The sequence below is a fragment of the Arachis ipaensis genome, chromosome B04 (assembly GCF_000816755.2).
Source record: "Arachis ipaensis cultivar K30076 chromosome B04, Araip1.1, whole genome shotgun sequence".
Lineage (NCBI taxonomy): Eukaryota > Viridiplantae > Streptophyta > Magnoliopsida > Fabales > Fabaceae > Arachis > Arachis ipaensis.
The window spans coordinates 93,262,272-93,275,709 of NC_029788.2; the positions used below are offsets into that span (position 1 = coordinate 93,262,272).

General features: G+C 35.0%; 1 protein-coding gene and 1 long non-coding RNA gene across 30 annotated transcripts in view; both read left to right on the forward strand.

The window, feature by feature from the left end:
* Positions 1-5,684, forward strand: part of LOC107639524 (protein SRG1) — a 13,669-nt gene extending 7,985 nt beyond the window's left edge. For 2 of the 3 annotated variants that reach the window (XM_016343059.2, XM_016343058.2), the window contains one exon: positions 5,246-5,684. In XM_016343059.2, coding sequence (XP_016198545.1) covers positions 5,246-5,491 — 246 coding nt within the window. In that variant the 3' untranslated portion in view covers positions 5,492-5,684. Of the gene's footprint in view, positions 1-1,665; positions 1,847-5,245 lie in introns of those variants that run through there. The other variant, XM_021121331.1, reaches the window with a different exon arrangement.
* Positions 5,836-11,255, forward strand: LOC107639525. Of its 27 annotated transcripts, none has more exons than XR_002361302.1 (8): positions 5,836-8,504; positions 8,730-8,753; positions 9,213-9,646; positions 9,746-9,798; positions 10,124-10,248; positions 10,360-10,471; positions 10,670-10,727; positions 10,850-11,255. It is a non-coding gene; the product is annotated as an uncharacterized LOC107639525 (long non-coding RNA). The 27 variants fall into 27 exon arrangements; XR_002361315.1 differs by having other exon boundaries at positions 10,904-11,255; XR_002361307.1 differs by lacking the exon at positions 10,670-10,727 and having other exon boundaries at positions 9,213-9,318; positions 9,599-9,646.

Consider the following 13,438-nt stretch of genomic DNA (forward strand, 5'->3'; position numbering starts at 1 on the left):
AACAATATTTTTTTAATAAATAAAGTTATTTTAATAAATATTTTTATTTAATCTTCATATTTATTTTTAATAAAGTGTATATATGGATTTACATCATAAATGTGAATTATTTGAATATAGGAGAACATTAGAATCATTAGAGAATTATTAGAATCAATTTAGATCAGTTAGTATCATTTATATTTATATAGCATATTTGTATATTAATTGTAGGATTCTATACTTTTATTACTTTGATCCTTCTAGCACCTATATATACCCCTTGTACATTGTACTTTTCATCAAGCTGAATAATACAATATTTTAGATTACTCTCTTGTTTATAACATGGTATCAAGAGCTTAGGTTATATTTTTATTCAGCAACAATTGGTCCATAGTCCTTTTGTTTTTTCTTCCAGCAGTCTTCTTTGTCCTTGATTTTTCGTTTCTTTTTGACGCTTTGGTTCGTCACTACCCACACCATCGTCTTCGTCTCGTCGTCACAAGTTCAACGAGTCCCGAAACATCGCCGGAAGCCTCCACATGCGCCGCCACGTGCCGCTGGAAGTCACTGCCGTCACCAGCTTCTTCTCCTCTCCAGATTCATTTCAAACCGTTGGATTGCGCATCTGATCAACGGTTCAGCGGCTCCCACGTGTCGCGCCTTTGCTTGCCCACCCAGCACCGTTCGATCTTCAGCAACGATCCACCCGTCCAGCGCGTGCCACGTGTTGTGGAATCAGCGCCTCCAGCAACCCACGCCTGACCCGAACCGAACCGCTTCGCGACCCGCGCACCACACCTGCTGACTCAGCGTTGACGAGGCTTCTCTTCTCCACTCAGACGTCGCCACGTGTCACTTTCCCTGTTGATGTGGAATCTGACATGGCAGGTGATGTGTCAGACAGTGGGGCCCTCTCTAAGAATTTTTGGTGAGCTCTTTTCGATTTTGCTGTCTGTTTTGTCATTTTCTGCTCCGAAACCACCATTTTCTCTCCTCTCTTTGATCTTTTTTGTCTACTATTATGGAAAAATTTGATGTTTTTGCTACCAGAGGCAGACAGGGTAAATTCTGTCAAAACTGTAATCGTTCTGTGCACTTCTTCTCAGACTGTCCTTTTGTTACATGTCACAAATATCAACAAAAAGGTCACATCATCTACAATTGTCCACAAGTATTCTGCCATCACTGCAAGCTGTCGTGATATTTTATTACTACCTGTCCTACTCGCCCACCACGTCCTAGTCCCCTTGAGCATCATTCTCATCCCAACTTCTCCAAGCATGCTTCTGCTTCTGCTATCTCTGGTACTGAATCTACCACATCTGCTTCTCTCGACCTGCCTTCTATTGCATCTCTTCTTAAGCATCTTCTCTCGCCTTCCAGTAATACTCCTGATGCTTTTTCGACTCCTCCATATAATTCTAATTGGTATTTTGACTCGGGTTGCTTTAATCACATGTCTCCGCTGCGTGATCTTTTCTCGTCTCTGTCTACCACTATAAATGCACCTTTTGTTAATACTGCTAATGGTTTCCTCTTGCGCGCAACACACAAGGGTTCTATCTCTCAGTCAACTCTTAATCTTTCTGATGCTTATTATATTCCCAACCTGAACTTTAATCTTATTTCTGTTGGACAACTTGTTGGTCTGGATTTTGATGTTAATTTTTCCATTGCTAGTTGTCGTGTACAGGATCGCCGGACGGGACAAATCATCGGGACTGGATGTAAGGCGGAAGGTTGTTTGAACTCGAAAATCTTCATATTCCTCTTGTGCCAAATCTCTGTGCTGCTTCTTCTCCATTTACCCTTCACTTATGGCATCAACGTCTTGCCCACAGCTCCTTAGGAAAATTGCATCCTCTTGTATCTCAAGATGTATTGGGTCAGGTTCCTACTGAGTCTTTTGATTGCATTTCTTGTCAAACTGCCAAACAACCTGCTTTATCATTTCATATTAATTCCTCTCTTGCTTGTTCTCCTTTTGATCTTATCCACTCTGATGTTTGGGGCCCCGCTCCCACCGCTTCCATGGGAGGAGATAGATACTTTGTCATTTTTATTGATGATTATTCACGCTTTACTTGAGTTTATTTGATGACTAATCGCCATGATTTACCTCAGATCTATATTAACTTTGTCACTATGATTAAAACTCAGTTTTCCAAAGTCATTAAAGTTTTTTGACGTGATAATGCTATGGAATATTGTGATTCCAAACTTTTAGCCTTTCTTGCAGAACAGGGTACTTTGTCTGAGTTTTTCTGCCCTGATACTTCTCAACAAAATGGCCGAGCTGAACGTAAACACCGTCACATTCTTGACTGTGTTCGTGTAATGCTTCTTTCTTCTTCGTGCTCTGAGCGTACTTGGGGTGAAGCTGTTCTTACTGCTATTTATGTTATCAATAGACTTCCTTATTCTGTTCTTGGTAATGTTACTTCCTTTGAGCATCTTTATCATACCTCTCCAGATTACAGTTCTCTTCGAGTTTTCGGTTGTGTCTGTTTTGTTCTTCTTCAGCCTCATGAGTAGAGTAAACTTGAACCTCGTGCTCGCATGTGTTGTTTTCTTGGTTATGGCATTGAACACAAGGGTTATCATTGTTGGAAACCTCTCTCTAAATGTATTCGTATATCTCGTCATGTTGTCTTCTGTGAGCATCACATGTTTTCTCGATTTTCCTCCTTTGAGTCCATTCCTCCCACTCAATCACCTTTCTTCACTAACCCCAATGTTGACCTTTTTTCTAGTGATGATTCTGAAGGTTCTATCTCGGGTCATCCTCTATAGCCTCCTGCTCTTCCGCCTTCTCCATCTCCCGATGATTCCAGACTGGACGGCGATCCCGCTCCTACCGTCATGCCTCCTCCTCCCACTCGTTCTTCTCGGGTAAGAAATCCACCTCCTCATCTTCTTGATTATCATTGATTTTCTACTATTCTTCACCAACATGAACCTAAGTCATTCAGAGAAGCCTCCATAAATCCAAATTGACAACAAGCAATACAGGAAGAAATACAGGCACTTGAAAAAGCACACACTTGGGATTTGGTTGATCCTCCTTCTAATCAAGAAGTTGTGGGTAGTAGATGGGTATACAAGATCAAGACTCGCTTTGATGGCTCTATTGACCGCTATAAGGCACGCTTGGTTGCTCAAGGTCGTACGCAAGAGTATGGTATTGACTATTAAGAGACTTTTGCTCCTGTTGCTCGTCTCACATCTGTTAGAGCACTTCTTGCCATTGCTGCGGTCAAAAAATGGCCACTCAGTCAGATGGACGTGAAGAATGCATCTCTTAATGAATATTTAAGAAAGAAGGTCTATATGAAACCACCTCCAGGTTATCCTTGTCCTTCTAACAAAGTCTGTCTTCTTCGCAAGGCACTTTATGGTCTTAAGCAAGCTCCTCGTGAATGGTTTGACAAGTTCAGCACCACCATCTGCAATATCGGTTTCACGTGTAGTCCTCATGAGAATGTGCTTTTTATTCGTAAAAGTTCACGTGGAATTGTTCTTCTGCTTTTGTATGTTGATGACATGATCATTACTGGAGATGATGTTGATGGTATCTCTGATCTCAAAGCCTCGCTTCACCATACTTTTGAGATGAAAGATCTTGGTTCTCTCAGCTATTTTCTTGGTCTCGAGGTCATCTCCACAGATGATGACATCTATCTCTCTCAGGCTAAGTATGCTTCAGATCTTCTTGCTCGCGCTGGGATTACAGATAGTCGCACTGAATCTACCCCCTTGAGCCTAATGTTTGATTTACCCCTATGGATGGCACTGTTTTGGATAATCCGACTCTCTATCAACAGTTAGTTAGAGGTCTCGTCTACTTAACTGTCACCCGACCAGACATCGCTTATCCAGTTCATGTACTTAGCCAGTTCTTGTCAGCTCCTCGTACTACTCACTATGCGGCAGTTCTTCGCATTCTTCGCTACATCAAAGGCACTCTATTTCATGGCCTTTATTTTTCTGCCCATTCCTCTTTGTCTCTTCAAGCATACTCTGATGCTGATTGGGCCGGTGATCCCACTGATCGTCGTTCTACTATTGGTTACTGTTTGTTTCTTGGCGACGCTCTCATTTCTTGGCGTGTTAAGAAGCAAATGTTCACTGCTCGATCAAGCACATAAGCTGAGTACCGTGCCCTCGCTGACACCATGGCTGAGGTTATCTCGATTCGTTGGCTTCTCGAAGATTTGGGTGCTCCTCAGTCGTCCCCTACTGATGTTTTTTGTGACAACCGTAATGCTATTCAGATTGCCCATAATGATGTATTTCATGAACGCACCAAACACATTGGGATTGATTGTCACTTTGTTCGGCAATGTATCCTTATTGCTGTTGTTCGTCTCATTGCTGTTGGGACACTGGATCAGATTGCTGATATCTTCACGAAAGCTCATCACCCGACTCGTTTCCGGACTTTGCTATCCAAACTCAATATGGTATTCTTAGCTCCCACTTGAGTTTGAGGGGGGGATGTTAGAGAATCATTAGAATCAATTTAGATCAGTTAGTATCGTTTATATTTATATAGTATATCTGTATATTAATGGTAGGATTTTATGCTTTTATTAATTTAATCCTTCTAGTACCTATATATACCCCTTGTACATTGTACTTTTTATCAAGCTGAATATGACAACAAGGATGGCACTTCAATAATTAGATAAGAGATTCAACATTTCTAATTTATTAAACCAATATATATGGAGGACATAATTCTTAGAATAATTAAAAAGTTTGGAAGCATAAAAAAAAAATGCATGGTAGCATCACAATCACGGTTTTAAAATGCAATTGTGGCTGCAGTTGAGCTGCGGCCATTTACGTTTGCAAGAAATTTTGAAATTGTAAATTTGAAAGGAAAACAAGTTGAATAACTTTCTTTTATTTAAAATTTAAAAGTTTCTTTTGGATATAAATATAGAAATCGTGCACACGGCAACAAAGACGAAGATGGAAAAAAGAAATTGTTTATAGTCATTTTAAATCTTGGATATTGGACAAAAAAAATTGTGTTAGTGTTCTGCCTCCATTAGTTTTACTTTTTGAGCCAACCAAAAAAATATTTATAATGTTTTGTTTTGGAAAAAAAAACTTATTGGCCTTTAATACCTGTCTCAACTACCAAACAAGTCTACGTAGTCACTAGTCACCTTCTCGCTATAGTTCTCCAAATCAAATTGGTGCTGCATGCAATGTTAATAATATATAAATTACTTTTATTTTTCTGTAACAGATATGGAGTAATGGGAAATACAAGAGCATTGAACACAGAGTAGTGACAAATAAGAATAGAGAAAGGATTTCATATGCAACATTTATCTCCCCATGGGATGATGTGGAGGTTGAGCCTCTTGATCATATGGTAGATGCTGAAAATCCCAAGTTGTACAAGAAAGTCATATTTGGAGAATATCTTAGACAATCCTTACAAAGAAAAATGGAAGGCAAAGCACACACTGATGTCGCAAGAATTAAATGAATAAGAGTAAAGTGAAATAGTAATATGTACAAGAAATAGACAGTTCTACGTTGTGTTTTTTTTTTAAAGCTGTTTTTCCATGTTGTTTGAATAATTGATTTTGTTTTTGACCAAGGATATGTGAGTGTGTGTTTGAACAAGCCCTTCTAAGTTGAAATAGCTAATGAAAAATTTTTGGATCAGTAATTTTTAATATTTTTTATTATTATTTAATTAGTATAAATACTAAATGTTTTTAATAAATCAAACTTTGAACATGTAGTATTGCTCAATACTAAATTACTAATAACATATTATAGGAAGATTTTCTAATGCATCAATGTACTTTTTTTATATACCGATATAACATGCACTACAAAAAATATTGGTAAAAATGGCACTAATTTTATGGAGGGTCAAAAAAACTGCCGTTATATTTGTTAATTACAGCAGCGCCAACTCATGCCATAATGCTAATGGTTTTTGTGGCAGCTTTGTTGATTGTGGCGTTTCAAACCGCCATAGAATTTTTTTTCCCTTTTTTAACTCGAGCAATGTTGCATATGAGAGTGTAATTAGTATTGTTGCATATGAGAAAATGAGGATGAGTGTCAATGACGAACCCTAATTTCTTGCCATTGTTCATCTTCCTTATTTGTCATTCAACTCCTCACTATCACTCATCACTTTGTTGCAACTCATCTCCTCGCTGCTGCAAGCAACGCCGTTGTTGCTGCCTTCAGTGAGCTTCTACGATTTGGCTTTGATCTGAAGATTTTTCAGCGTTCGTCTCATCACCATCGTTCATCTCCTCGCCATTGCAAGAAACACCGTTGTCCTCTTCAGCAAGCTTCAATGATTTGGCTTCGATATGAAGATTTGTCGCCGCTCATCTCATTGCCATCATTCATCTCTGCACCATCGCAAGCAACACCGTTGTCGCTGCCTTCTATGATCTGATTTTCAATCTGGCTCACCTCCTCACCTCCGCAAGCAACGCCGTTGTTGCTGCCTTGAGCAAGCTTCTACAATTTGGTTTCACCATCTCTGTCACTTCTAATAGATAATCTACTTAATCTTCTTCTTTGATTTTTTCCTTCCTCTTCATCCTTTTAGATCTAGTTCATACTCTAGTAGGAAGAAACAAAGAATGCTGGTTCTTTTTGTGTATTTTAATTTTCATTGATCTTTTGTGATGTTGTTGTTGTTAGCTTGTTATTGCTGTATTTTCTGTTCTGTTGTTATTTTTTTGCTTCTGATTTTATTTAGTTTGAGACCTAATCTATTCTATTAAACTGAATGATCTCATAATCTACATCATTTGTCCGAAATTAGTACAACACAACACTTTACTTTCTCTTCAAAACAAGTCACGGCATTGTGGAGGAACTGATTGGGTTTGGAGCAAGAGTGCACGCGTGTGCAAGGAACGAAGCTGAGCTCACTAAGTCTCTCATCTAATGAAATGATTCTGGTTTTGAGGTTACTGAATCTGTTTGCAATGTCTTTGTTCCTCATCAGAGGGAGAAGCTGATGGACTCTGTGTGTTTTGAATTCCAAGGGAAACTCAACATCCTTGTAAGCTCTCTTCTTTCTCTGCATTTCATCTGTTTGATATTATTCCCCAACTAACACTATTTTGCATAATTCGAGTCTATAAATTTTCAAACAATAATAGGAGAAAAAACTTTAATATTCTTATAGTTGAAATCTTCAAGCTGCACTATAATTTGAAGGTGCAGGAGGATGACTTTACAATTCTTCAAGATCCCTCTTAAGTCTTTACACTTCCACTGCTTCCTGCTCTTACTCTTCTGATTATGACAACATTTTTGTATATTAAGCTTTCATTATAATGTGTAAAAAATTAATCATGATTTGCATTTTTGATGGTTGAATGATATGTTTAATTGGGAATTTCACAAGTTTGAGGTTTTAGAAGAGATGAGGGAGCTATGATTAAAGGCAAGGCGTTTCTGTTTTGAAAATAACTCTACTGAATTTGGCTTTTCTATTAAGAATATTATTTACTAGTGAGAATATTATTTACTATTCATAGCAACATCTTTCCTAGCTTGTTCAAAGTTCAAAGTCCATGAATTTATTTTATTCTTGTTGAACTGGGACTGTACATTATTTATAAGTAGTATAAGCGGTATTTAGTTTCAATTCTTCATAATATATCTTGAGAACCTCTTTTTGAGTAATTTCATAAGTGGTTTTAGAAGCTATTATATATATTTTGATGCAGCTCATGTGTATGTACAGTGATTGTGTTTTTTTTTTCAGTGAAATTAAAGCTTGTTCACTACTTTAATTATTCTCTACTTTTGGCCATGAGAAGCTCATGGTTCTTTGTAGTCAGCTCAGCGTTGTAACTTGGATTGATTACTATTAATCCAAAGATATTTGATCAAATTAGATTAGATTTGATCTGGTTCAATGAAGTTTGTAGGTGTAGGTGTTGGACCATACCTTCTACAAGTGTGGAAGAGTAAGAGTGTGTCAACAAAAATAAGAACCCAACTTAACTACTTTTTTAAGAGTGACCAATGTTGTCAATAGATGACTTGAAATAAGACTATTATAGTTTTCCAAAACTAAATTGATTTTGAGCAGTTTCAACTTTCAGCTTGAGTTGGATGTTCCTTAAAATTGGCATGTAAGTTGATAGATAATAGATTGTAGAAAAAGAAAAGAAAAAGAATGTTGCTGCCATCCACAGCAGCCTTCACCGTTCTTCATCATGCCCACTTATCTTGGATTATGTTTTCCTAAACTCACAGTAATATTTGGTTTTTTATAATCTTGATTCAATTAATAACGTGTATCTAAATTGGTGTTGCTCCAAAGCACAAGACTCCGATTAGTGTTTGTTTTCTCTGCATCACTGCCTTTCAAATCCAAACTCTGACTCTTTTATGTAATATAATATAATATAAAATCTTCTGATGCGGCAGAGTTGGTCGCATAACAGGGTGACTTGGTCATACATACCCCTCTCTTCATCGAGGTTACAACTTCACTAAAGCAGGTTTCTTTATTTCTATCTTATTTTATTATTCTTAGCTTTGGAATTTGCTTTTGAAGTTTGTTGTGGCCTTAATTAGGTCTATTAATTAAGTGAAGTTTGGATGAGAAATTGGTTCAAAAATCTGTCATTCTGTCTCTAATGTTTTTTAATAGATTTGATTTTGCCGATGATGTCTTAATTAATTGGGTTCCTTTCTTTTATCTTCTTTTTTAATGATTATTTCAGAGGAGAAGATCTTGGAAATCTTAGGTACGGTTTGTTGAGGATATTTTTGAAGCACTACTTGTCTTGTCTGCAGATGCATGCTGCTCTATATAAATAGTATTCTAATACCATAATCAACTTCAAATTATCACACCAAACTCTTGACTTCACTATTGCTTCTGCCTATCAGAAAATCTTGGCCCCCTTTTTTTCTGTTTCTTATGTCCTATGTTACTTACCATAATCAACTTCAAATTATCACACCAAACTCTAATTTTGTCATCTATCTGGTAGGTTCATGATTTATCAGAAGTATTCAATTATTATTTTCTTTATATGAAACACCTTTTCAATACAATCTGAACATAAATGAAATTAACTGTCATTTTTTTATTAAGATTTGAATTTGTTAGAAAATCCAAATGAAGAGGGGGTATATATATACTTAAAAGATGAAAAGACTTAAATGGTTATATTCATCTGTTTGCTTTGGCAATGGTGCAGAGAATTTCGGGCAACCCAAACTAACGTTTGAAGTGAAAAAGACAAGAAACTGAGGACTCTGAGTGCCACAGTGAAGTTAATGTTCTAGAATTGCACTTCCATACAAGTTAATGTTTGCATTCTACTAATTTGACATTTTTCCCTGAAAATTGGTTGTAAAGTTTTCTTAGCTCGTTGATCTATGGCCACCGAATGAGAACACTATAATATTTCATTAAGTTGTTTTGTGCCCATCTCTTTAGCAGATATAATTGACATGATTTGTGTATTTTTTTATATTCTCATTTTGTGCCTATGTTACTGATTTTGGCATTGTTTATTAATCATTAATATTTCATTTGTGCTCCTATAATTGGTTCATAATCACTTTGTCTTATGCCTTGCAGTTCTAATACTTTCTCAATGACCCTTTGAATTATAATCTTAAATATTACGTATGTACATAGGTTTTTATTATTTAAAAAACTATTATTATTCTTTATTTCCTTAGTTTTTATTTATAAACTTAAACATATCTCACTTGAATGTTTCAGGTTAGTGCACAGCCATTCCTTGTGCTTGATCTTCTAGAAGCATATTCTAGAGGGTTAGTTAACTGTAAATTTTTATTATAAGTGAGTTTAGTTTAATGTGAAAATTTTTAGCTTAAGTTAGTTTACTATTTTGGGTGGTGCTTGTAAATTAAAAAAAATAAACTAAAGAAAAATAATAACCTGGGAATCGCCCTCACAAATCTACTGTGACTGCTACAAAATTATTATTTAAAAGAGGTAATTATTATAATTTTCTTATAATTTTTTTGAAATACTATTTAAGTTTTTAATGTGATGGTTAGGAAGTAGCCTATTGTGATCAATTTACTTAATTAAAGGTAATACTATGATTGTATAATTCTTCTTCGCTTTGAATAGGTTCCCTTGTTTATACTTCCAAACCTTGAGCCATATTTGCTTCTCCTTGAGCCAGAAATGCAACCAGAGAAACAGAGAAATGAAACAAAGAGGCAGGAAGCATAGCATGTATATGGGCCTTGTTGGTGAGTTGCAATGTTTTAATATATATATATACCTTATTTTTGGTATGCATTAATATATTTGTTTCCCAGAAACTTCTCTTTAGCTAATTCCCTTGGTCATAAACCTTTCAGTGTGCTGTTGGACAATGTATGCATGAAAGGGCCAAAATCTTCACCAATTTGCTCTCTCCTCCAACACGTGCTTCTTTTAGACCCAATGAAAAAGCCATGATTGCTATGTCAAGTATGACTTCACTTTGCTGTAATGAGATTTATACTAGTGTTTCAAAATAATGCATGTCCTTTCTTAAATGGATGAATTTGATAAATTACTTTGTGTGCATACCTTTCGATGCATCTTGTATGCTTTGGTTTTCTCTCATTTTAACTTTTCAATTTTTAATTCTTGAAAGAAATACAAACTAAAGGGGGGTAATTGCAGGGCTGATAGTGAAAAATATTTTCTTCTTGATAGAAGATAATGAACAAATGTATTGTAGGTAAAAAAGAAAATGCGACAAGTCTACCAATCTAATTTTATTTTTTCTCTTTATATTATTTGACTAGATATATATTGTTTCTAATGACATCTTTTCTTTGTTATAATTTCAATTTATAACAGCCGGCTTGATAGAAATTTTCTGACAGGAGAGGTTGCTAAAATTTTTTGTAAGAGATGAGTTTGGATAATGAAAATGGAGTGTTGGAGCAAGAAACAAAGATGTTGGAGCAAGTTACCGAGATGAAACTCACACAAGAGACCAAGAAACTAAGACAGGCTTGTTTTAAAGTTAATTACAAAAGGAGAAAATTTTTGGCCTCCAAATCTTATTCATTATCACTTAGCTAAGCTACTTGTCTTGTATATTCATATTCTAAGTAGTAAAAACAGCACTTATTAGATGGTTTAAATACATTATTAGATATTAACATAGTTTAGGAAACTGGATGGTAGATTTGACTGATTAGTGTTTATTGCAATGCTTGTATTTTGGTAAGTTTAGTAAGACAAGGTTTTGTATAGGAGTAATTACTTTTGATTTTAATAATAAAAAATTATATATTATATTAATATTTTGTTTATGAGTTATATAATATTTCATTTATGGATTATGATTTTTTGCTATTGTGAAATTTTAATCACAAAATTATTTATTTAACGCGATAAAAATGACGGTAAAAATTATTTTTTTTTAAACGATAAAAAATGTCGTTGTCAGTGTAAAATGGTGGTTCAAAAATGTCATTTTAACCAACCAAAACGCTATTGTCAGGGTAAAATGGCAGTTCAAAAATGTCGTTTTAACCAACTAAAACGCCACTTTGTCAGGGTAATAAGGGCGGTTCAAACCGCCGTTTTAACCTATCCAAAAACCGCCATTTTAACCCTGGAAATAACGGCAGTTTGAACCGCCGTTTTAACCAATCAAAATGCCACTCTGTCAAGGTAATAATGGCGGTTCAAACCGCCGTTTTAACCTATCCAAAAACCGCCGTTTTAACGCTGGAAATAATGGCGGTTTGAACCGCCATTTTAACCTATTCAAAAAACCGCCGTTTTAACCCAGGGAATTGTGGCGGTTTTCAGAAAACTGCCGTAATAACCAGAATGGCGCCCAGAATTACGTCACTTAACGAAACCGCCATTCTTAGTAATAATGGCGGTTCAAACCGCCGTAAATACCAAAAAAAACCGCCGTTTTTACCATAATTTTTTGTAGTGATGATTCTGATCCGTATAGATATTGAGTTAAATATGTGGTTGAGATTCTCAAGGCAACTTACGTGGTGGTGCTAATAAATTGCATAGCAAAGATAAAGAAAAACTCCTGATCTCCTGTTAACGAAAAAACGCTGACTTCAGTTCCCTGGGATTTTGTCCTTTGTAAAGGGCTCGTAGCTCAGTGGCTTGGTGGCTCAATTTGTTCAAAGCCAATAAATTCTTGGATGATCTTATTGATGTGGGGGACTGGATTGTTTCTTTTTTTCGTTTTTGGATTAGGTTATTAGGTTGTGTTGTTAGAATAATTGGTCTCCAAATGTATTATGATATATTAAATAAAGAGGAATGCTAAGGGGCCAGCAATTTTTGTGATTTGTAGTCATCAAATAGCCATCAAAATGGTTTTAATGGTGTGAGATTGGTGTAAGATTTCATCCAATGACTCATTTTTTTTTTTGGTTACATGCTGGCTAAAATTTAACAAAATTGCTGGCCTTCTAGACTTTACCTTAAATAAATTTGTTTGTCTCATATCCTGACTAAAAATAAAAAATATTAATTATTAATTTCACTAAAAAATAAAATAAATAAAATATTAAGGTGAATTTTCTGGTGTAGAAAAGGATCTAGCTTCTACACATGTAAAAAATAAGTGGCAAGTTAATATAGCGGCACGTATTCATTTCAGGGGACAAAATATGAGAAGTGATCAGAGGTTGGGTGCAGGATGGACAATGATGCCGCCACTGTTCACAGATGTGGTATAAAAATGTAACGGGATTAAAGATGTTGATTAGCTTGTATTAGGGGAGATCTGTTATCGTAGCTAATAATGGGCTTTTTGGAATGAATTTTTTTTGTTCTAGACTGTTTGTAAGAGCAAGAAAAAAAATGGGTTCAGATAGCTTCCATAAAAACACAAGAAAGGATGTTTTTAGATAAATGAAATTTTTTATGGGTTAATAGTCAAATTTATCCCTAAAAAATTTTTTTTAGTTATATTAGTTCTTAAAAGGTAAAACATAAGCCAAATTAGTCATTCCGTTAGTTAGATGATGACGTGGTAGGTTAATGCCACGTGTCACAACATGATTGGTTGGCATGTCAGGTCAGTGACATCTAGCATGTCACGTGTCACTTGACATGTGAAAAAGTTATTTATAATCAAAATAGTCTCTGAAAATCTAAAAGTAAGTCATTTTTATTCCTAAAATTTTAAAAATTAATCAAATTAGTTCTTATATATTTTTTTTTATTTTTTTTTCATAATATTAAATTTAAAGTATTTTTGATAGTACTAATTTTAATATTATTTTTTAGACTTTAATAAATAAAATTTTCTTTACATAAAATAATAAAAATAATTAAATTATTATAAAGTTATTTTGTCATTTTTATATTTTCAAATTGTAAATTTTTATAATGATATTTTTTTATTTAAACAAGTTTATTTAATTATTGTTGATTATATATTTAAAAATTTAATAT